Source organism: Lissotriton vulgaris, chromosome 1_1 (assembly GCF_964263255.1).
Source record: "Lissotriton vulgaris chromosome 1_1, aLisVul1.2, whole genome shotgun sequence".
NCBI classification, from domain to species: Eukaryota; Metazoa; Chordata; class Amphibia; order Caudata; family Salamandridae; genus Lissotriton; species Lissotriton vulgaris.
In genome coordinates this window covers 1462940105-1462964260 of record NC_141685.1, presented here as the reverse complement: position 1 = coordinate 1462964260, position 24156 = coordinate 1462940105, and the positions used below count along the sequence as shown (strand labels likewise).

At 44.7% G+C, this 24156-nt stretch overlaps 1 protein-coding gene across 1 annotated transcript in view; it reads right to left on the bottom strand.

Annotated features, from left to right (window-relative positions):
* Positions 1-24156, bottom strand: part of IL17REL (interleukin 17 receptor E like) — a 687219-nt gene that overhangs the window by 570875 nt on the left and 92188 nt on the right. Inside the window, exon 2 of the mRNA XM_086967317.1 lies at positions 5398-5425. Within this exon, the coding sequence (XP_086823443.1) occupies positions 5398-5425 (28 nt within the window). The remainder of the gene's footprint in view (positions 1-5397; positions 5426-24156) is intronic.

The window sequence follows — 24156 nt, the reverse complement described above, 5'->3', positions numbered from 1 at the left end:
ACCTTGTCAGAACATCTTGAATGGGGTCCGCAGATCACCAAGGCAAGTCTTAAGCTAGCTCAGACATTGGGAGGCCTCACAAAACTATATAGATTGTCCATATTTAAACCAGCAGGCCCAATAACTGACATTTACAAAATCCAAGCAAGGGGTGCTACACTGTATGGGGCAGCATTGTGGGGGCATTGCCCAACCACTAGTCTGAGTAAAATTGAGAACAACTTTATGAGGCAACTCTTATCCCTACCCCCCAGCACTCACTCACCCCATTACATCTGGATCTGGGTATGAGGCCAATTAGTGAGGAGATCGCCCTCAGACCTGTGCCCTCCCGGCGGCAGATGTGGGCAAACCCGTAGCTGATCACTTATCAAATAGAACTCAGGGATATCCTGAACCTGCCGGGCATTGCGAACATACCCTGGCTTAAGCACATAAGGGACCTTTGTACTAAATTGGGCAAAACTAAACCTTGGACCTCCCTTGAGGACTCATGTCCCCTGATCTCGTGGGTGGAATAGGTGAGATCCTACAGATCATACAAACTTTCTGTCACCCTGAAAATCTCGACCTACTGCCGTTTGACAGCTAACTTATTGCAGATTAAAGACAAGTACAGACTGGAACCTTTCTTGGATGACATCCAACCAAATCTGGCTAGAAAACTGTATGGGCAGTTCAGACTAGGGACCCTATCACTCCATGTTTTTACAAACCACTGGTCTAACACCCGCTCTCATGGATGTCCTGCTTGTAACTGCAAGGAAGAAAAGGAAACACATGTCCTTGTCTTTTGACCCGCTTATAAAATACCCCGGCAGTGCTGGCTTATCCAGCTATGGTGGAAACTAGGCTTTGTCCACTGTGCTGAGGCATTAAGAATATGAAAGTATGATACCCCTCCTCTTATTGTCTTTGCCGTATCCCGTTTTTTAAATTGAATGTGGCATGTACAGCAAACCTATTTCAGATAACACTCATGCTTGCATTAATTTTTAACCCTGTTTTATCTTCTTATACTGGTTTTATAATTCATTATGTATACTGCTCTGCAGAGTGGATCCTGACCATTTACATACGAATGTATTGTATCGTATTTTCGGATCAGGACCAGCCCAGAGCAGACCAAGTAACGCACTTTATTTCGGTCCGATGTTTTTCTGTACAGTTTTGTGTCAATATCCTCAGATGAACTATTGTAAGATTATGTATCAGTCTGTATTTAATTGTACATATTCCATGTGTTTTTTATGACAATGCACTTTTATGGTCCCAGTGACCGAAATAAAATGTTTTGAATGGAATGGAATGGAATTATTAATTCTACCGGCAGAATTGGAGGAGTTTGGTAATTCCACGTTACTCTAGTAATGCGGAATTCATTATAAATTCCACAGAATTAATCTGCAGTGGATTGTTTGTAAAGAGGGCTGGAAGAGGGAGCAGTCCCTCTATGTTTAAAAAATGTATGCACTGCAGTGGTAAAATCCACTGTGGTGTATTCATCTTGGCGCCTTTACATAATCTGCAGAAATCACTGCAGAGTATGTAATGGGGCCTATGTGTATGCACTGCAGTGATTTGTAAACAGGGTGGAAAAAGGTAGCAGTCGCTCTATGTTTATAAACCACAGCAGATTAAACTTTAATCTGCAGTGGTTTTAAAAACAGAGAGATTGTTCCCTCTTATGGCCCTATTTAAAAATCACAGCACAGCAGTGCATACCCTACGGTGCTCCGACATACTCTACAGTGATTACTGCAGAGTATGTAAGGGCGCCAAGTGGTATGCACTTCAGAGTGATATGCAGTGGTTTCTAAAGATTTTTCTTGGGTGGCACAATGAATAAGTGCGAACACTATGTGATGCACATAGAGCTCGATTCCTTATAGCCTCTTTGCATCTGTGCCCTTGTCATTAACAATGCTGAACAAACAAGGAGGCCAGATATATGTATTTTTTAATTTTTGATCCCACCCAGCTGATTAGTTCTGGAGGGTCATCTATTTTATTTGAGTTTTTTGGTATTTTTAGAAATACATTCAACTGTTTTATTGAAATATGTCATCAAATAGACAGTCAGCAAACAGTGAAAAAAACATAAGAACAAGTGAAATGTGCAATAATATACAAGTGCTGTACAAGTGCTCGAAAATCAATACTGTCAGTTCATACAGGCAACACCAAAAACAATAAATCAAATACCTAACAATACATTCACATTAGGAACCAGTCCTTTATATTAGGCACAAGAAGACAGGCTACAAAACTAGGGATAACACTGTATAGGTTTTAAACAGCCCTAGTGGCACCCTTATTCTTTTTCCAAGGCTCAGGGTCAACGCGTTTCGAACCACAACGTTAGTAAGGGTTCTCCTCAGGACACGGACTGGATGGAGCCGAAACTGGGAATGACAGGTGGATGTCACTCATGAGTAGTTGCAGTGTAATGGAACGCCTCTCATATACCGCGGTTCTGTGTGGAAGGGCGTTCTTTCTGCAAGTGAGTGGAGGAGTATCAAGGGAATCCCTGGTTATTAGGCGGATCTAGGCTGGAGCCAACTGTTTTGAGGGCAGCCGGCGCCGTGGCTCAGTGATCTCCCTTGCACATTCAAATGTTTGTCAGTTCGTCAGCAACGTGAATTCGCTGTACGTTGTGGGCGGTCGGGGGCGATCCGCTTACTTCACTCACAGGCGTCTGCGAGTGAAGTAAGCAGTGTTATCCCTAGTTTTGTAACCCCCTAATTTATTTTCCTATCCTTGGCTTAGTTAGACAGGCAGGCAGTCATTTTGAACTGTATGTCCGCCTGTCTTCTTGTACCTAACATAAAGGACTGGTTCCTAATGTGAATGTATTGTTAGGTATTTGATTTATTGTTTTTGGTGTTGCCAGTATGAACTGACAGTATTGATTTTCGAGCACTTGTACAGCACTTGTATATTATTGCACATTTCACTTGTTCTTATGTTTTTTTCACTGTTTGCTGACTGTCTATTTGATGACATATTTAAATGAAACAGTTGAATGTTTTTCTAAAAATACAAAAAAACTAAAATAAAATAGATGACCCTCCAGAACTAATCAGCTGGGTGGGATCAAAAATTGAAAAATAAATCTGTCTGGCCTCTTTGTTTGTTTAGCATACTTTAGTGGTCCAAGCCAGTTCAGATACAGGACCCAAACCTTTGTTCTTGCCTTGTCATTAACAAGGCACAAAAGGATTCCCTCTTTTTCAATGGGGGGTCATACCCTCATAAAAATGAGGGCACGCCCCATTGGGGTCATGCAGGCACACAGCGCAGGCATAATCCAAATTACAGAAAGGGCTTTCTGAGAGGTCCTTTTGTAATCCATAGTGCCCCGGGACACACATACATGGGCACAAAGCGTTTGCCCTTCCCGTGAACTATGTGTAATAGAGGCCAAGATATTTTTATCTTCATGAGACTTTGACCAACAGCAAGAAAGAGAAAGTCAGAAAGGGATAGAGAAGGGTAAGGGCAGGGCTGGACTGGCTGTAGAAGGTATCAGTCATTTTCCCGGGAGGCTGGAAGAGTGGGGGATGGTTTTGCAGCGGTTGGGACCACTTTTGTTCCGGGGGACCGGTTTTGGAGCAGTGCTGCAATATCAGCTCCCAGTAACAAAAGCAGCAGTGCTTCACATTTACACCCCTCCCCAGGGGAGGTCCGACACAATTTCCAGGGCAGCTTTGGGTTCCCAGTCCGGCCCTGGGTAAGGGGAAGATTGGGAAACAGTGACAAAGCGATAAAGTATACTAAGGCAGCGAAAAGATGCTAACCTCTTACTTTAGAGACTGACTCTTTTGAGCCATAGTGTGCTTGCTGTCCTCTGAAGGAGTGTATAGGTGGAAATAACCAGACGCCTAGAGGAAAGCGATGGTGAATTTCTCACTGTGGCCTTAGCGGAGGTTACTCCATTCCACAACGGCCGATGGAAAACTAGGACTGGACAGAAGATTCACCACACAAACTGGATCAGTCTCATAGTGACATCTTATCCCGTTCAAAGCACAGAAGCACAACCGTCAGATGGCACATAAAAGATAACCTCATCGGCCACAATATTAAAGGAAAATCACAATTTTAGCTGTCGAAATTTGATTCAGACCGGAATGCTTTGAAAAACTTTTCTTTTAAACCTCAATGCCAAAAAAATCTGCAGGGAATTGTATTTTTTTCGCCACTAAGATACATTTACACTACAAAGAGTTAAGTTACGAGGAAAAGGGCTTCTCTTTTGATATGGTCTTTCGGCACATTGGCTGTAGGTGCGCCTACTTCCTTTTGTATGCTTTGTTTACATTGTATTCTTAGATGTAACGCCATCCATTCCTGTTCTGCTGCTATTTTTATCATTCTTTTGTTCCCATTGTGATTCTAATCCTATGTCCTTGCAAAACGTGCACATGCACGTCAATTCGCCAAAATTCTAAGGGTAGCGGCTGTGACGTCACACACTCTTCGGCATTCATTATTCACTATCAGGGTAATAAAATGTGTTTGAGGAAACAAAGAGAAGAACGGTCTGCCACTATGCCACATACTTTGCGACCTCTGAGGCCACGGATTGTAAAGGCAGTGCCAGTAATCGCAAAGGGCAAGCAAGGGGTCGCAGCTGTGACTCCTTAATGAAGTCCATGGACATGCACCAAAGTGAGTAAGTACGGAGGGAGGTGCACAACCCTCTCCGTGAGGGTGAGATGGTTTAATTATCCTTAAGACAAATCACAAACTGTATTTCCTATTTGTTAATTCTTCTAGAACTGAGGTGAAGTGGCGTAAACACAAGACACAGCTCCATCAGACCACTAGGAGATAATGAGAAAATCAATTATCCTTGTTCATCAAAATAGAGCAGTGGTCTTGAGGATCAGAGCCGTTTCTGCATGTCAGGATGCTTACAAGAATGTACTTAGAAATGCAGCGGCTATGCTGAGAATCTGGTGCAAATGTAGCACTCTAGAAGCACTGTTGAAGAAACTTGGTGTGGCATCACCAAATCCTGGAGTTGCTTGTGTTTCCAGTCAGAGGGGACCTGGCCTGGTAGTTGGGCCTTGACTGACCATCTTGGGAAAGAACCAAGACTACGAATACGGTTAATCCGCGTTTAAAATGCCACCGTTTGTTTGGGCTATACATTGATGGAATGGACATCTGATTGAGTAGGCATGAGTATGTAATAGCATTTCCATTTATCACATTTGTACTATCTAGTTGGTACATTGTGCATCTCTGACAAAAATTACCACACAAGAAGCTTGGGCAACTCTGCGGCTAAAATGTGCATCTGTCCAGGAGTCAAGGATCTGGATTATAAAAACACAGATGAAGTCTTAAACATACTCAGTAAGAGAAATATTAAGGGATTAAACTTACCTGATGATTTCCTCTTGCATGGGAGTGCCTGGAAAAGAAAGGTAATTGTAAGTTGCTTTAGAAGGTACATTAATTTAATAGGTAAATTAATAGCTACATTTATCAATTTAACTTGCTACAACTGCGACACAATTAAGATTCAGCTATCTACTGATGACAAAAACAGGTGAATGCAAACACTGAGTGTGGATGGCACTTCAGGTGTTTATGTGTGCAACGTAAATCGAGCTAGAAGAGTAACTCACACCAAAATTAATATACCCTAAGCTAAGGGCAAGTACTGCAACTGTTATATAACTGCGAGGCTGATGTAAATGTGAACCAAAAACTCCTTTCACGCTGTACCAGGTTATTCGAAATGTAACAAGGGGTTGGCCTGGCTGGTCACCCAACAACCAAATAGATCACCAACTACCATGCATGTGAGGGAAAGTAACCAGAAGAAATTGCTGACCATCTATATCACGTATCTTAGAGTTGGTAATGCAAACAAAGCAGAAAGGGTAAAATATGTAGTTAACCAACTGCATATTAGAATTCCAAAGACAAGATATAAAGCTAACGGGAATTTAAATTGAAACACTTCAAATAACTTAGAAAAAGTAAGATTTGTGAGTCACGCGCATCACCTTTTTAATAGTAGCCTCAAGGTCCAACAGTTATTCCTACCTATACGACTTCCTAAATTTTGCCTTTCAACCTATTATTATTTAGTGGTTCCTCCAGCCCTCTTAAGTCAAAGTTCGAAGAATTTACAAACTTCTCTAGGAGCCCAATACAAAACAAACCCAGCACTCACCTGTGAGAGGCATAACATTTCACCTAAAGGGGCCATTGTTTACTGTACACTTGTAAAGCCTGGGTTTTGAAGATTCTTGTGTGATCCACGAGGCAGAGTAAGGTTCAGGAAGCGCAAGAAGAAAGGGAAAGGTCCTTAAATAATGATTAACTTCGCATGTTTCTTAGGACATAGTGGGAAAGAACAGACTCCTTCTACAGACTGGGCAAACTGCTTTAGTTTGAGGAACACTAGCATCTATGCTGTGATAATATATACAGTAAATGCAGGAACAATATAAAGCCAGTTGTGGGAGAAATCCTTGCATGGGGCGAAATTGCAATTAACACATTTGACTGTGGCAGAAGAAGGCCGTTTGGGGGCACTACGAAGAAAATGAATAAAACAAAACAATGCCCTCCCCTATAAACCAGCACTGTTGACCAGCTCATCGAATCTCAGGAAAGTACCATCATCATTCTGCATTGCTGTGCCTTGCCTTGCCCTCAAAATCATCAGTTTAGGAATTTGGCCTGATTAAAAGGAACTTTGTCTGCTGGGAGAAAGAAATAAAAAGGAACATAAACATTGCATGCCAATGGCACATCTAAAAGGGATGGTGAAAAAGTGCGTTGCTCCAGTGAAACTTAAGTGGCAACCTATTTAGACCTTGATCACTGTATCAAACGGTTGTTTGGTGCTGCCTAGGGCGCATCTCCTACAGAAAAAAGTGTGTGGAAATGAAATATTCCGCTGGGTAGACAAACAAGGCAAACAGGCACGGGAAGAACTAAAGTGGATAATATCCTGAAAATGAAAAGGATCATAGGTGATAACAAAGTCAGTTAGGTGAGGTCCTGACTCACTAACAAACCCAGCAGCTGTGATATCTGCAGATTGGGAGGCCTGAAAATGGGGTCTGATGCTCATGAGACAATCAAAATCAAAGATCACCCTTCCACCATCACAGAGGTCATCCAAGGTTACCCAACCACACACAAACTACTAGGCCTCTGCAACAAGGATGACAGCAGTTAGTTGCAGAGCCGTGGTCTAAGTGTAGGTTAAGAGATGTGGAATTAGTGATCCAGAAGTTTAAACCCAGAATTTCAATTGACCAACTCGTTCAATGTTGGGCAAATTGTGTTATCTCCCTGTACCCCAGTTCCTTCATTTACCAACGTTGGTCTTGCATCAGAGCAGGATGAGCATTGTGTTCGACCTGACAGCCGTAGGATGGTCTTGCCCCAGACTTTTTGTCCGTTTGCCTCCACTGTTGCTGAATTCTTTTTGTGGGCCTTAGCACTCTGGGCCCTTTATCACTGCCAACTAAAGCTAAAGTGCATGTGCTTCTCTCCTGGTCAATAGTTTGATTGACTTATCTACAATTAGCATATTTAACTTAACTATAAGTCCCTAGCAGAGTGCACTACAAGCACCCAGGGCCAGTAAATGAAATGCTACTATTGGGCCTGCAGCACTGTTTATGCCACCCAGACAGTTTACATTGCCATGTCGACTTGGCATTTAAAGGCCATTGTCAAGCCTTAAACTCCCCTTTTATTACATATGTCACCCCTAAGGTAGGCCCTAGGTAGCCCATCGGGCATGGTGCTGTTTATTCAAAAGGTAAGGCGTTACTTTTAAGTTTGGCATGTCCTGGTAGTGAAGGACAGCCAAATTCATTTTTCACTACTGTGAGGCACACACCTCTATCATAGGTTAACATTGGGAATTCCTTATAACACCTAATAGCTATAATACCTCATTAAGAAGGAGTAGCTCTGTCATGTGTCATATTGTTGGACTGGTAGTAATAAATCCTCTTTACAGGTAAATATGACTTTATCACTACCCCTTTAAAATGCCTCTATTAGTAAGATGACATTTTTCTGCTCTTACCCCTGTGTGCCTGCAGTCTGTATCCAATACACAACTGGGGTGGGTGACAGATGGACTTAGTGCATTCCCTCTAGACAAACACACACAAAGGGAGCTGAGGTGTGACTCTTGGGCCATCTACATCCTGGTGGGTCATCCTGGGCAGGATGGCAGGGATGAACTGACACTTGCACCTAAATAGGCTGTGTACTTTCCCCACACAAAGGGATGCATACACTCTGTGGTGAGTCTGGAACCAGAGCTGCAAGGGAGGTTCTCTTCAAAGCACCCTTTAAAGTCACCTCCAGTTCAAAGGCACAATTGGGTATAAGTAATGGGACTCTGACCCCACAAAATCAGACACTATAGGACCTATGAAGAACTCTGCCAAGGGAAGGACTGCTGTGCTGTTACAAGAACTGCCACACTGCTGATCTGCTGCTCTGGAAGAACCGCCGTTCTGCTGTGCTGCCCTGCTGCCTGTTACCTTCTGCTCTGCTGAGGAAGGACTGGACCCATCTCACTTCAACCCAGAGTGAGTCCAAGGGCATGCTGGCTTGCTGCCTGTTCTGAGTCTCAGAGGCATCAAAGACTTCTCATCGCCGTTCAACAGCACCTGGACTTTGCTTGCTGTAAGTCTTACCCTGCCAAGTGGTGCCAATCCAGTCTTGGGGCCTTGGAAGTGGGTATGAAGTTACGGCAACTGCTAAAATCTATGCATCAACGTCTTTGCAGTGGTCAGAACTGGCACATCTGCCCGATGCATCGTCGCTGCTGCATGGACCTTGCATCGTCAACTGCAAGGTGCATCTTCTCCAGTTTCTGATGCATCTCAGACTTGGTGTGGCTCGGCGTTCACACACCATCTTCACTCCAGTGGTTCGACATCGGCACATTGCCTCCGATCCAGTGGTTCGACATCGCCCTATAACTCTTTCCTTCTTGCATCTAGACTCCATCGAAGATGCATCACAGGTACTTTTCAGGCTGGTCCCTGTATCCGACCCGAGCTCCATCGCAGCCGGCCTGAACTTTTGGATTTACACGGATCAAGCATGACTAGTCCCCAGATGGCACTTTAAGCTTTTAAGCACTATATTGTAATTTATTCCTTCAAAATGCATAACTCCAGTTATACTTATTGGACTGTAGCTGGAACAGTGACAAGTTGTCCTATCTCTGTTGACCACCAAGTGGGGTCCCACAGTTATGTGCTCTTCCTGAAGATTACAATTTTGGTTTTGTTGGTTTTCAGCTTTAGACAGTTCGTCTTCATCAAGGGGGCGATTTCAGTCATGCAGGCATTGAAGTTGATCTGCGTTTTGGGTGTCTTGTTCATGAAGGAGAGAATGAGTTGTGTGTCGTCGGCGTAAGAGAGGGAGTTGATATTGTGAGGTCTCAGAAAAGAGCAGATCTATTAGAGTGCCTGCCATCGAAAAATGCAAATCTCTACATGTACATTTTCTTGTTTGCTAGCTTACTATATATTCTCTAAGAATATGTTCTAGTTCCTTGATTGTTGGGTATCTGGCACTGCTAGCCTTTATTAAAATATGTTTATTTTGTATTTCTTGAATTGTATACGTTCTCCCTTTTGGGTCCCCCGGTTTATTATTTTGCATTGTTTGTAGTTAATTTGTCTTTTTTATCGGAAAACATTTTCCAATTGTGTGGGTTATGGCGAACTGGAGTGAACTAAGGCGAAGGCCCAACTTTATTGGATAGCAAACTTGCTTTATCTTGCACTGGACTTCAATCCACATCCGTTAAACCCCACTTGAGCATGTCAAGGGTGTCTATGCCAGACAGTTTTTCCTCAGAATTCTTTTTTTTATATATTTTTATTGGATTTTTACAGACATGTAAGACATTAATCGTTTATATATTGCGTTGTCCATACAGGGAGGCGATCAATTTAGATTTTGGTCTTGGTAGCCTGGGTTACAGAGGCTTGTGTTCCCTGTTAAAGCCCTTGTAAAACAATTAACATATAACATAGAACATGTACCCTGCGGCGTTATGTGATGGGGAGGGTGCCTGATAGGTCTGGCTGGCAGACTTGGGTCATGGGGTACGGCTGGCACCTGTCCCCTGGACTACTCTGTGGAAAGTAGTGGTTGGGTGAGAGAGGAAAGAGAAAGAGGGTAAGTGGGGAGACGGGTAGTGGGGGTGTCTGCTCTGACTAACCGGGCCGTGCTTTTTTAATGTCATTGGTTATAGCTTGCCCTTCACGGTGGGTCATACGGGTTTAGGAATCTGTCTAGGGAGGTCCACAACCCCCAGTTAGTGTTTCTCCATGGTGTGTTGCAAAGGGTAGTGATGTCTGCCCCCCTCAAGAACGTCACTCAATTCAGCCACCCCTTGAAGGTGGCCTTGGAGGTGTCCTTCCAGTTGGTGAGGACTATTTTAGTTGCTGCTGTTAATAAGGGGTCTACAGGTCGCTGTCTTGTTGCGAGTCTAGGTCAGAAGTTATGAATGCAGTAGTAAGAGAGGATAACTCTAAGAGTGCATCCTAAGGTATTGTTTATGAAGGAGAAGACTTTGTTCCAATATCTCTTGACTTTTGTGCAATTGAAGATGAGGTGTGCCAGGTCACCTTGTTCTAAGTCGCAGTTCCAGCAACGGTCGTGTTCTCTCAGGCCCATGGCCGCTAGGCGGGCCGGGGTCCAGTAAAGTTTGTGTAGCAGCCAAAATGTTGTCTGGGCAAGGATCGGGGATACCATATTCTTGGAGGGGGCTAACCAGAGGGCGTGTCTTTGTTGTTCCGTCAGGGTGGAGTCTAGGTCTGCCTCCCAGAATTTGGTTGTTTTGCTATTCAGCGTGGAGGCGTTGAGGCGGAGAAGTTTGTCGATAAGGGAGTTCTGGTGGCCCCCTATGTTCAGGTTTTGTAAGTATTGGAAGATTGATGGTGTGTGATTGGTTAAGTTTGATTTGGTTACGGCAGTTCTGATTTTGAGGAAGTTGTAGAGTTCTATGTCAGGTAAGTTATGTCGGGATTGTAGAGTGCTGAATGTAAGGGGTGAGCCCCCTTCTTCCAGGTGGGCAGGGAACAAGATTCCTATTTTTGTCCATGTGTCTATGTTTAGGGGTTTTCCTCTGTATTTTATCTTTGAATTTCCCCACAGTGATTCCCACTTGGAGTTTTTGATGCTGTGTTTTAGTAATCTATCCACTCTGAGGAGGGCGAGTCTGGTGTTTTTGAGTATATGGCTCATGTTTTGTGATAGTTTGTTTATGGTTAGTAGTGATAGTGGGTCACGGTTGTTAAGTATGGTTTTATCTATTTTGAGCCACACCGGCGTGTAGTTTGGGTTGGTTGTGACCCAGTACACTCCCTGTCTTGCTATAGATGCGGTCTGGAACGTTCTGTAATCTTCCAGGTTTAGGCCACCTAGGTTCTTATTTAATCTCAGTTTTTTTAGGTTTATTCTAGGTTTTTTATCTTGCCAGAGGAACTTGTTTAGCAGCTTGTCGGTTTTGCGGTGAAAGTCGCCTGTTAGAGTAAATGGGATCATTCCCCTCAGGTAGTTGATCACCGGAGTGATCATCATCTTAATTGTGCCTACTCTCAACCACCAGGATACAAACTTGGGTGACCATGCCTCCGGGAGCTTTTTTATTTTTTCTAAGGTCAGCTTCTCATTTTGTTCAAGTGTGGATTTGAGGTTTTTCCCGAATTGGATTCCTAGGTATTTGATGAACTCTGGCCGCCATGCAAGACCTGAGTTGTCAACCACCTCTCTGGTGGTATGGATGGTGAGTGGCATGCAGTCCGATTTGTCTCTGTTGAGTTTGTACCCTGAGTGGGCAGAGTATTTACCGATGGATTCCATGAAGCCTGGTATGGATGCTATGGGGTCCTCTGTGATAATGAGTATGTCGTCCGCATACGAGGCTAATTTGGCAGAACCCCCATTTATCTTGACTCCCGTAACATCACTATTGGCTAAGATGTCTCTGATTAGCAGCTCGAGAGCCAGCAAGAAAAGTGCGGGGGACAGGGGGCAGCCCTGTCTTGTCCCTCGCTGTAGGGTGAATTGTTCTGAGACTCCCCTGTTAATTGCTATGTGCACCCTTGGGTCTGAGTAAAGTGCCATAATTTTCCGTGTGAAGTCATTTCCCAGGTTGTAAGACCTTAAGCACTGTTCTAGGAAGTGCCAGGACACTCTGTCGAAGGCCTTCTCTGCGTCTAGGGTGATTGCCACCACAGGTTTGTTGGATGTGGATGATTGTTCGAGGACGTGGCAGAGGAGTCTTGTGTTGTCATGTGACATGTGTGTCTTCATGAAGCCTACTTGTGAATACCCTATTAGCTTTGGGAGTAACGCGTTGAGTCTTGTGGCTAGGATTTTGGCGTACATTTTGCAATCTAAATTGATAAGGGAAATGGGTCTGTAGTTCTGGGGACGTTGCGAGTCTTTGCCTTACTTAGTATTCACTATAATATTAGCTTCCCTCTCAGTGTTTGATACTCTGCCCACCCCCTCGCAATGGTTAAAGATCTTTTTCATGGTTGGGAGTAGTTGAGGCCTGAAGGTTTTGTAGAAGGAAGTTGTATAGCCGTCCGGGCCCGAGCCTTGTTTTCTTTGAGCAACTTGATAGCCGCCTCAATTTCGGGAGCACTTATCTCTCTCCCTAGTGTGGTTGCCTCGTCGTTAGTTATCTTGGGCAGGTTTAGTCTGTTTAAGTAATCTGCGATACCCTCCTGGTCTAGTGCGTTGTCCTTACTGTAGAGATTTTGGTAGAACTCAGAGAGCGTGCGCAGGATGTTCTTGTGTTTGGTGTGTGTGATGTTATTTGCGTCCGTGATAGAGGGTAGGGTATGTTGTCTCTTTCTGTATTTCAGGTATGCCGCAAGGGATTTCCCTGTCTTGTTGGCCTCGCATAGGTTAATCTGTTTGTATTTGTTGATCCACAGGCACGCCCTTTCACTCAGAATTCTGTTATATGCGCATTTCTTTTTTGTCAGTTCAGTTAATGCGGTTACATTACTTGTGTCCTTGCTTGGGATCCCTCTAACTTTTTGATGTCTAATTCTAGTCAGTCTAGGTGTGATTTCGCTATCTTGTTTCGATTAGCCATGATGTCGATTAGAGTGCCTCTGACTGTGGCTTTTAGTGCGTCCGACACCGTGATTGGGTCCATGTCTGGTGTGTCGTTGTGTTGTATGTATTTGTTGATAGCTTGCTCTATCTTTGCCTTGTCTTCTTGGTTGTTGATAGCAGTTTTATTAAACCTCCATCTGCGTGTGATGTGTTCGTTGTGTCGGCCCGTCAATTACAGACTGATGCATGAGTGGTCAGAGATTGTCCTAGCCGCTATCTCTGTGTGATCTATTAGGTGGGTGTGGGAGCCTGATATTAATATATAGTCAATCCTACTGTAGGAGTTGTGTGGGCTGGAGTAAAACATATAGTCTCTGGTGTCTGGGTGCTGTAGCCTCCAGGGGTCTCTGAGGTTGAACCTGCTGCAAATGTTCTTTAAGCTGTTGTGAGAGGCGGGGGGAGGCTGTGCGCCTCTGTTTGTCTGTCTAGGGTATGTTCGAGTGCCAGTATGAAGTCCCCTGCCAACACTGTCATGTCGCTTGGGGGGCCAGTTTCCAGTCTCCAGGCGACATCCTCCCAATATCTGGTGTCATCTGTGATTGGGGCGTATAGGTTCACTACTTGGATTGTTTCGCTGTCTCTTTTCAACTGTGTTACTAGTATCTTACCTTCCGTGTCGTGCTGTTGGTCTTCTATTGTTATTCTGGATTTCTTGTTTATGAGTGTGATGACTCCTTTTTTTTCTGACACTGATGAGCATGCTACCTGCCCTATCCATTTTGCCTTGACTCTGGACGCGTCTTCTAGAGATAGTTTGGTCTCTTGTAGCAGTATGATATCACCTTTAGTTTTAGCTAAATAGTCTAGGATCTTCTTCCTCTTGACTGAGTGGTTGAAGCCATTAACGTTTAGAGAGACTATCTTGAGGTTAGATACCAAAGAGGGGTGGTTGTTGTGTGTCATGAGGTATTCTGTGTGCGCCACTCGTTTCCCCCCACCTCCCAGTATGGGTTGCGCGAGTCCTCTCCCTAGAATGGTGTAACGCTCAATGGGCCTTCACCCCCGTATACTTGGATTGGTGCGGGCAGCTGAATAGCATGCTGTAGAAATGGAAAAGTGTAGTGGTTTGTACGGAGTAGTCGAGAATCATAGGTAGTACATGAAAGACAGACTGGACAAACGAGATGAACTAGACGAAATAGACGGACAAAACATACGAACCGTAACCTCCCCCCCACTCCCGCCCTCCCTCCCCTCAACTTGCATGCTGAGTGTGCGACGGCAAGATCCCCTGATCCGCCTCCCTGAGAGTGTCTCTTTAGGTTACGCCTCTACTCAGCCAAGGATGGTTGCATTAACCCCCCACATACTTCCTATGTCCTTAAACGTTAAGAGTCGTTTCTATACGAGAAGAATATGTAGCAGCAGGTATGAGGTAGCTTTGTTGTACTGGTATAGTTCTGAGGATTATGGTTGTTTCAGAGGTAGATGTGGTTGGGTGTCTCGGTTAAGGTCTTCAGTTTCTTTGTTCTTTGCAGCCCTCGATTTCTTCAGTTCTTGGCTCTGGCGAGGCCCTTCTCTTGCTCAAGCCTGGTTGTGATGTTTCCATGTCTTGTTGTGTTGGGTCCTATAGGTATCTGCTCAGCTCATTAGGATCTTCAAAGACTAGTGATCTCCCCTTGTTGGTTATTTTGAATTTGGTGGGTCCCACAAAAGAGAACAGGATATTTTCTTCCCTTAGTTTGTCGCGTTGTGCCAGGAATCCCTTTCTTATGTCCACTGTGCTTTTGGAGTAATCTTGGGTTAGGATTATTTTGTGGGCGTTCCATTGCATGTTCTGGTTTCTCCGTGCTATCCCGCATATGGCTTCTGTGTGTTGTGAGTGTAGGGGTTTGCACATAATCGGGCGTGGTCCCGGTCTATTTGGTGATTTCAATGCTGGGACCCTGTAGGCCTTGTCTAGTTCAAAAGGTTGATCCAGTTTAACATTTGTGATTTTGGGGATCAGGTCCCCGATGAGGACCATGCAGGAACCGGCTTTATCTTCTTCCCCCTCCGGCACCCCCAAGGATCCTTATGTGGCCCTTCCTGTTTTTGATCATCCAGTTCTGCTGTCAGTTTTAGGACTGTTGTCATGGATTTAGACAAAGCAGCTATGATTTTGTTTGAGTTTTGGTCAGCATCTTCTATGTCGCTGACTCTCTGCTCTACCGATGTGATCCTGTTGTTCTCCGCGTGGTTGTCGGCCCTGGCCGCTGCACAAAATATAACCCGACCAAGAACCCAAACCATCGCAAAAACCGCCTACACATACGTCGGAAGGTACCGGGCAGAGAACAAGCGAAAGCGCGTACCGCTCAATGAAGCAGAAGTGAAGGAGGAGACCCGGTAACATCCCAATGCCAGAGACGCGGCGAGACAAAGATGGGGATCTTCAGATGAACCGGGACGGCTCATAGGAGACCAAGGTGCCGGAAAGAAAACAGAAGAAGGAAATACATCTGCACGAAGTCAGCCCACCACAAGCGGACCTATTCCTGCACCCCACCGTACAGCAACCAGGCAAGCAAATGTACCGTGGAGGGGTCCCGAACTCTACAGCGAAAACGAAACCGATACCACCATGGGGTCCGCCATCTTGGAATAGGTGGTGCCCCAAAGTAAACAAATAAATGGAAATGAAGCACGCAACTTAATTGACCAAGTGCCACGAGGATCTCATAAGCACATTGTGGTATCTTGGTATTCTCAATGCAATCCTTCTCTACCACTAATGGAATGTTCATGTGATGTATATATCAGAATGTTGGTGATCTGCCTGGGAGATTACAGTTGGCTGGGCTGAGCACCTTGCTGGGTGCTCCTGGTGGGGTCTCTCTATGTTACTTGGAATAAACCATCTTTAAACCATACGATCACTTGTGGACTTCTCATCATTACATGTTGTGACGATCTTAAGAAAGAACCTACATCTTTCAAGTCTAGAAGTACTTCATACAACTTCAAATTAAGAAAGGACCTCCTGCAACAAGAAAAGCTACCCCCAACCTTGCTGGATGCTCCTGGTGGGGTCTCTCTATGTTACTTGGAATAAACCATCTTTAAACCATACGATCACTTGTGGACTTCTCATCATTACATGTTGGTGACGATCTTAAGAAAGAACCTACATCTGTCAAGTATAGAAGTACTTCATACAACTTCAAATTAAGAAAGGACCTCCTGCAACAAGAAAAGCTACCCCAACTGCCATCATGACCCCACCAGTGACCTACAATCGGTTGCCCACAGCAGTCTGGCAGTTGTCCTGTGTACCTGTGAGTCTACAAATCTCGGGTTGGAGCTGTGCCCTCACGCTGGGTAAGCCCGTTCTTCTTCATGTTGTGGCTCACGCTGTACCCTCACTTGAGAGTCAGCATTTTATTTGCCAACTGTGCCGGTGGTCCTGTGTACAAGGAGAGTCTACTAAATTCTGTGTTGGAGCTGTGCCCTCAAATGGGGTAAACCCGAATCTTTTCAGTTCCTGGCTCATCCTGTGCTTTGCCTTCACATGAGAGTAAGCATTGACTTTCATCAAATCTCCCTACGCTGTCTGGGGAAGAAGTGTGACTGAAGACGTTCTGCAGTCATTTTTTTCGAAATTTGAGTTTCACTGTCACGATCTTTCTTTTGCCTCATGCTTCATCATAAGCAGAAAGCTTTTATTTCTTGAGCTGTTTTCAGATATCATCTTATATGGAGCACCTGAATCGATATGGGGAGCCTACTGCCAGTGCGTGTGTTTTGTTTTTCTTTGGTGTTACTTTATGCTGAGGTGAGGAGCCGGCTGCTCTGTTAAAGTTTACGGTGACTTTACCTCGAGGATTTGTCAAGTACTTTCACCTTTTGAAAAACCTCAGTGTGCGGTAAATCAATTTCGACGTTTTAAATGTTTGACAGTTTCACCACCTTAGTTTTCTATTTCTTAATTCAGGCACGGTGTGTGAGGTATTTTTCACTTATTTTTACATCGTTTTTGTGACAAGAGCCAGCGTCAGTTTAACTGCTACTAAGAGATTTTTAAATATGTAGCGCGTGTCTCTTCGCACTCACCTGCTTTTTTCATCGATGCTCCTGTGACGTCCTGCCGAGTCTGCTCTATCTGCTGATGTTCTGTGATGTTAATGAGAGCTGTGAGCCACCCGGCTCTGCGCCACTGTACGTGCCGCCATCTTACGTTGCTCTTCCTAAATCAGCATTCTAGGTTGTTCTTAACTTATTACGAAGCAGTGCAGCAGTACGTTTGGACGTGTTGGAACTGGTGTTTGTTTTTAAGGTACACCCGATTTGAAGGTACTGTGCATCTGCAATTTCTCTTTGTTGCAGTGCGTTCTTCATTATAATCAGGATATTTTTCTCGGGGGCAAGGATCGAGCTCCGGCGTTTAAAATATAAGGGAATGCAAATATGAGAACTTTAACTCCTGTGCTGTACTACTTCATGTTTTTATTTGCATATATATAAGGTGTGCAACATTTTTTGCAGTGTATGATTATCTGCTTCTTTCTATCGTACATAACGCATTATTTTTTTTTCTAGTGTAGTACAGTAGTTTCCTCCTCACAGTCCAAATATTTTACTTGTACTCTGTTGTGTACAACAGTGTTTTGTCTCATTCACTTGCAGTGGGTTTTAGTCCCAGCTGTTCTGTTTTTATGTTTTGCAATGGGTCCCAGTCCCATTTGCTTGCAGTGGGTTTTAGTCCCACTTGTTTATTTTTAAATGCTTTTGCGATGGGTCCCAGTCCCATCTGTTTACAGTCGTTTTTAGTCCCACCTGTTTAATTTGCAATGGGTCCCAGTCCCATTTGTTTACAGTGGGTTTTAGTCCCACCTGTTTAATTTGCAATGGGTCCCAGTCCCATTTGTTTACAGTGGGTTTTAGTCCCACCTGGTTAATTTGCAATGGGTCCCAGTCCCATTTGTTTGCAGTGGGTTTTAGTCCCACTTGTTTAATTTGCAATGTTTTTGCTATGGGTTCAAGTCCCATTTGCTTGCAGTGGGTTTTAGTCCTACTTGCTCAATTTCACTGTTTTTGTGATGGGTTACAGTCCCTTTTGTTTGTAGTGGGTTTTTGTCCCATCTACTCTATTTCTTTGTTTTTGCTATGGGTTTCAAGTCCCATTTTCCTGTAGTGGGTTTTAGTCCCACCTGGCACCATGTCAGTTGTCCACACAGATCTCGTCTATTTTTGTTTTGTGCCCTGTAGTGTGTGCGCTTTTTGTCTCCCTCAGAGGAGTTATGCTAGGGTTACAGTCCTTTAGCATTATCATTTGCATATGTTCCTTACTCGTCTAGTGTTTTGAACATGTTATGTGTTTCTTTTTACATATGCTTGTTTACCAGTTACTTTAAAGGGACTAGGTTTTACATTCACATATTTAGCTTATGTTTTTTCTCTATTTAAGTGCTTTTATGCTTTCTTTGCTCAGTTTTGGTGTACTTTTATTGCTACTTTTGCACTGTTATCTTTTGCATTACGTAATTGTATTCTGCTTAGACATAATAGTGTTTAGATGAGGTTTCACCTCTATTGTTCCTCATCTTCCTTGTTCTTGCTTTGAAGGTTTCTTTTGTGCTTTCTCTTTTCTTAGTGCCTTCCAATGTTGCTTCCTTTTTAAAGTTCTGTAAGAAGGGAGGATGGTTTATATGTTTTTCCACTCTTCTTTCTTTGCTTTTTTATGGGTGTTTTCTCTTTGCTGTTCCTTTTTCCGCTTTTGCTCAATTTACTTGCTTTCATTTTCTCCTCTTCTCCGTTGCTGTTTTTAGCTTTTTGTTTTCTGTTTAAGAAAAGAGGATATGTGGTATCTTGGTATTCTCAATGCAATCCTTCTCTACCACTAATGGAATGTTCATGTGATGTATCTATCAGAATGTTGGTGATCTGCCTGGGAGATTACAGTTGGCTGGGCTGAGCACCTTGCTGGATTCTCCTGGTGGGGTCTCTCTATGTTACTTGGAATAAACCATCTTTAAACCATACGATCACTTGTGGACTTCTCATCATTACACACATCGCGGAAGGTACGGGGCAAAGTGGGGGCAGAGACCACGCGCTCCTCAGGGGGACAGTTCAGACCCTATAAGTGCCCAAAACACATGGATGCTAAGATGGCGACCAGACTCTGACTCGAGAGGGATAGAGGAATCGAGGAGCCACGAAACGAAACAGCGGGCAGGCAATGACTGCAAGGCGCCCACACGAGGTCAGTGTACCACCAAACAGGTCTCTACCCGTACCCCAACGCCTACCTACCTGAGAACAAGTCGACCAGGTGTAGGGCTCCTGCGACCCTCGCAGGCAATCGAAAACGAAAATGAGCGCTGGGGGACACCATCTTAACTATAAAGAAGGACGGTACGGTGCGGGTAAATAAAAGTATGAGGAAAGAGAACACTACAAGAAGTCCATGCCACTCGGTGAACTGAACACAAGAAGCAGATCCACCAGTAAACCACAGTCAGTAGGCTTGGCGAGATCCAGTGGACGTGTGTGAGCGCGACGAGGTTCCCATTCACTACCAGTAAAAACCAGGCAACAAGGAAAAGAGATACGCCCGAGCAGCTTCACGGTCCACCCGGCCATAACCACAAGCCCATGCCAGTGAGTGGGGAGGGATACAGCCGCCTCACAGAGGGGGAGTATACAGACCAACAAAAGAGATCATCAGGGGCACACCCCGGGAGAAATATTGTCTCCCCACCTTCGGCTACACCAGTCAGGGTCACCTACAGCCAGGAACAACACCTCAGCAAGGGCAGACAACAACACAGAGGCGCACACAAGGGGGTCACTAACGTGGTAAAAAAAACGGACAACCAGCCAGAGCAGTAGCCACACCAAATTGCCCACTGGTTAGGGGAGCAAATGCACCTTTGTTTGCCCGGAGTCTCCTCCAAAAGATCTTTAACAGCCGGTGAACACTAAACAATAATTACCAGAACCAGTAAATAGACAAAGCCCCACAGGTACTTTAGCTACGGTAAACAACCAAGGAGTAGATCGGACATCAAAGACAGTGACGCACGAAGGAGCAACAAGGTCAACATCAACGAGAAGAGGGGAAGGGGCAATACGGGCAAAAGCCCACGCCAGGAAAAGTGAAGAAAACCACAACCACAGACTCCGATCAAACCACAGCAGAGCCCAAACCGATAAGAATGGCAGCCAAAGATCAAGGAGGTCATCCAACAGGGCAAAAAGTGGACAAAAGATTCCAATTTATACAAACAAAAAGAGGCCTCCAAACGATGGCAGGCCAGCAATCAATGAAGAACAGGGGGGACTCCCGCACGGACTCTCCCATAAAACAAAGAGCAGATTTGAACGCCACTCTTGATATGATACCTCATAATTCTTTCTAAGAGTGAAGGTAAAGTCCTACCCGAGACGAACCTCCTGCTTACATTCAATTAAGTGTTCTTTGAATTTGGTACCGAGGGGTTCGTAGGTCCTATTCAAGTCTCTGCAGGACACTTTCAAAACGTATCAGTTTTTCACATACTGGTAAATTTTTATTGCAATACTTTTACCATCGACTTTCACTGGCGTATGTTTCTTTTTACAAAAACTTAAAACCACTTATGAACATTTATTAATTTGTCAGAATTGTCCTGACAAAATGGTTCCCTTTTTACTGAAACGTGGTGTAGACATTACCGTTATTTATGTTTTGCGGGTGTAGTTGTTTGTGTGTTACAGTCAGAACCCTCACACATTTTCTTTCAGGGTTGATTTGTGACTCAGGAAAACATTCCTTATGTTAGTCAATGGGAATCTGATTGACTATTAGCTTAATTCAGTTTAGGCACTGTAGAACTACTGTCACGACACACAGATGGTTATCTCTCTATAGACTGGCAGCCAGAATATCTGTGGTAGGTTTAGGTAGGAGTAGTAAGCAGTATGTTTGTAGACAGCATGCGTGTGTTGTGTGTGTGTGCCCACGCGCACCGTACCATACCAGAGTGTATGTCGAAGGATTATGCTAGGTCTTGTCTGAGAAGATGTGACTGAGCTTTTTAATGATTTTATTTCTGTAACGTGTCAGTGGAAGGTGCAGGTCTATGTGAAGCAGTCACCATATATGAAAGTTGTAGCAGTCATTACGGGAGGGGATTAGTGGTTTATGTATGGTGTGCATATGTAAGGACACAGTGATGTATACACAACTGTCCAGTAGTGGAGTAACGCAAATTTGTGAGACCCCTCCCAGAAATGTGATGAGGGGCACTTAAGGTTCCCATATCTCACATATATCCATTGCATTGGGCTCTAGGAGCCCCCTCAAAGTTTGGGGTTCACCAGCGCCCTAGGTGCTGCAGGGACTTGTGTTTCGCCCCTGCCGGCCAGTGGAACTCCCAGAGTTCCAAACAAAAGGAAGTAGCGCGCGTGCTGATAGCACAATATAATCTACTTAATTCAGTAAAGCTCGCCACAGTTTCCAGTGGCTGCTCAGAACTCATCACCGCTACCGACAAATGCAGCAGCCGTAGATATAAATATGTAACGTCGTTTATCATTACCGCTATTGTGCATATGTAAATCTGTCAAGCTTTTTCCTTGTCCCTTTAGAGAAGGAAAATGTAAACTGCGATTGTATCGCTCTTTTTTCCAGAAACGGCTGCCACGCACCATTATGTAACATTTCACCGAGAGGAACAACGTGAGTGGTAGTGACGTGACCTCTCCCTGTCTCGCTCGCATGCTTCCTCTCTAGAATTTCGCTTTGTAATACTTCCTTACAGCACTTCTCACCAGAGCGTGTACGGGAACAGAGGCACACATTGGAAAGAAAAAGATAAGAAGGGTTTCGGTGTTGGCATTCAAATAAAACAGTGCACTTCAGCCTGATGTATTAGGGGGTTTTCCAATAAACCCTGGTATTTTTCCAGACGTTAGATGTGACGCAGCCGCAATAAATGCGGTTTTATTAAACCGTCACTGTCAGGGCCGGTCCTAGGAATTGTGGGGGCCTGGGCGAGATGGAAGATGCGAGGCCCCTCTAATTTGCATGTGACATCACAAGAAGTGACATCATAAAAAACCGACATCCAGTGGCGGAGGAGGGTCGCCCCACTGCTTTTAATCAGTGTCACTTAAGGAAAAATAAAATTATAATAGCTAAGTTATTATTTAATTTTTTCATTATTACTGCAGCTTTGCCGGAGGGACGGTGCGTGGCTGCTCAGCTGACAAAGCAGGGGACTGGAGGAGTGCTTTGCACTCACTAACGTGCACATGAACGTTTGGCAGGCCATTGGGGCCGGCCTAACATTAATGCGCACTTTGCAAGTTCTCCTTGCAGGCTGCATTACAGCCTGCATGGAGAACATGCCCAGACTCCCATTATCTGTCTGAGCGCCGATCCATGGTGCTCAGACCAATCACAACGCTGCATTGTGGCTTTGGGATTGGCCATCAGGAGACTGGGAGCGGGATGCATCCATCTTCCTGCCCTGGAAGCGGGAAAGTAGACCGAGAGGAGGCGGCGGTGATGGCGAGCGGCAGACAGGTAAGTGTGTTTTTTTTTTTCATTCCCTCTCCCCCGAGCGGCAGACAGGTAAGTGTGTTTTTTTTTTTCATTCCCTCTCCCCCACTCTGTAAAGTGTGTTTGTGCTCTGTACATGCAACAAACAAGGCTAAATAAGTGCAAGGCCTGGATCCTTGTGTGTGGTCGCTAATAATTGAGTAATTGGATTGGATAGTAAATCTGTTGACCAACAAAGCCTGGAGAGGAGGCAAGCAAAGGCCGCTGTTTCTTCACAGATGATAGCAGAATAGTTGAGTGAGTTGCACCCTGGCTGTATAACTACAGATCAGTAGTTTGAATCTATGTGATGCACAATCATCCTTCCAGGGTCCATTATCTGAGCGGCATTATATAGTATAATAGCAACTCCTTAGAAAAAGTGGAATGAAGCACTTTTATATGGTAGTGGTAATTCAAATGACAGGGAAAGGCTCAGAATAACATCGCCATTAACAAGCACTGGCAAAGCCAATAGGTCTCGCCTATGAGAGCAATTGGCTTTGGCAATGTGTATTGGGCATGTTGTACACTAGCGTGGCTGCTGTTCAGCATGGTTAAAAGTTAGTGGCACAGAGTGCCCTTGAATGGAGTGGTGTGAGTAAAGTGTCATAGACTGGATTTGTTGGAGTATAGTGTTGCAGTGTGGAGTAGGGGGGAGTACAGTGTCATACAGTTGAGTAGAGGGGAGTAGAGTTTAGTGGAAGAGTGCAGTGTCGTATAGTGTAGTACGATAGAGTGGAGTGCCGTAGAGTGGAGTGGGTTGGGTTGGAATCGGGTGGAGTGGGTAAGATAGGGGTGGATTGGACTGTAGAGTGAGTTTGATTGAGTGGAGTGAGTTTGATTGAGTGGAGTGAGGTTGATTGAAGTGGATGGACTTGATTGGATTGTAGAGAGGTGGATTGAAATGGGGTGAGTTGGATTGGATTGAGGTGGATTGGAGTAGGGTGTATTAGATTGGTTTGAGGTAGGGTGTATTGGCTTGGGTGGATTGGATTAGAGTAGGGTGGTTTGGAGTGGGGTGAATTTGAGTAGACTGGAGGGAGTGGATTGGACTGTACGGGAGGAGGTGGATTGGACTGGTGTAGTGGGGTGGATTGGACTGGATTGGGGTGAATTGGAATGTGGTGGGCTGGAGTGATTGGATTTTGCGGGGTGGATTGAACTGGAGTGGGGTCGATTAGATTGGGGTAGAGTGGGTTGGATTGGAGCAGATTGGGGTGGATTGGACTGCAGTGGGGTGGACTGATTGGGGTGGATTGGAGTGGGGTGGATTAAAATGGGGTGGGAAGGGGTGAACAGGAGTGGGGTGGGGTGGGGTGGACTGGAGAGGGGTGGATTTAAATGGGGTGGGGTGGATTGGAGTGGAGTGTTGTGCACAGGAGTGGGGTGGGCTGAATTGGAGTGGGGTGGAATGTAGTGAGGTGGGGCGGATTGGAGTGTGGCGAATTGGAGTGTGGCAGATTGGATAGGAGTGGATTGGAGTG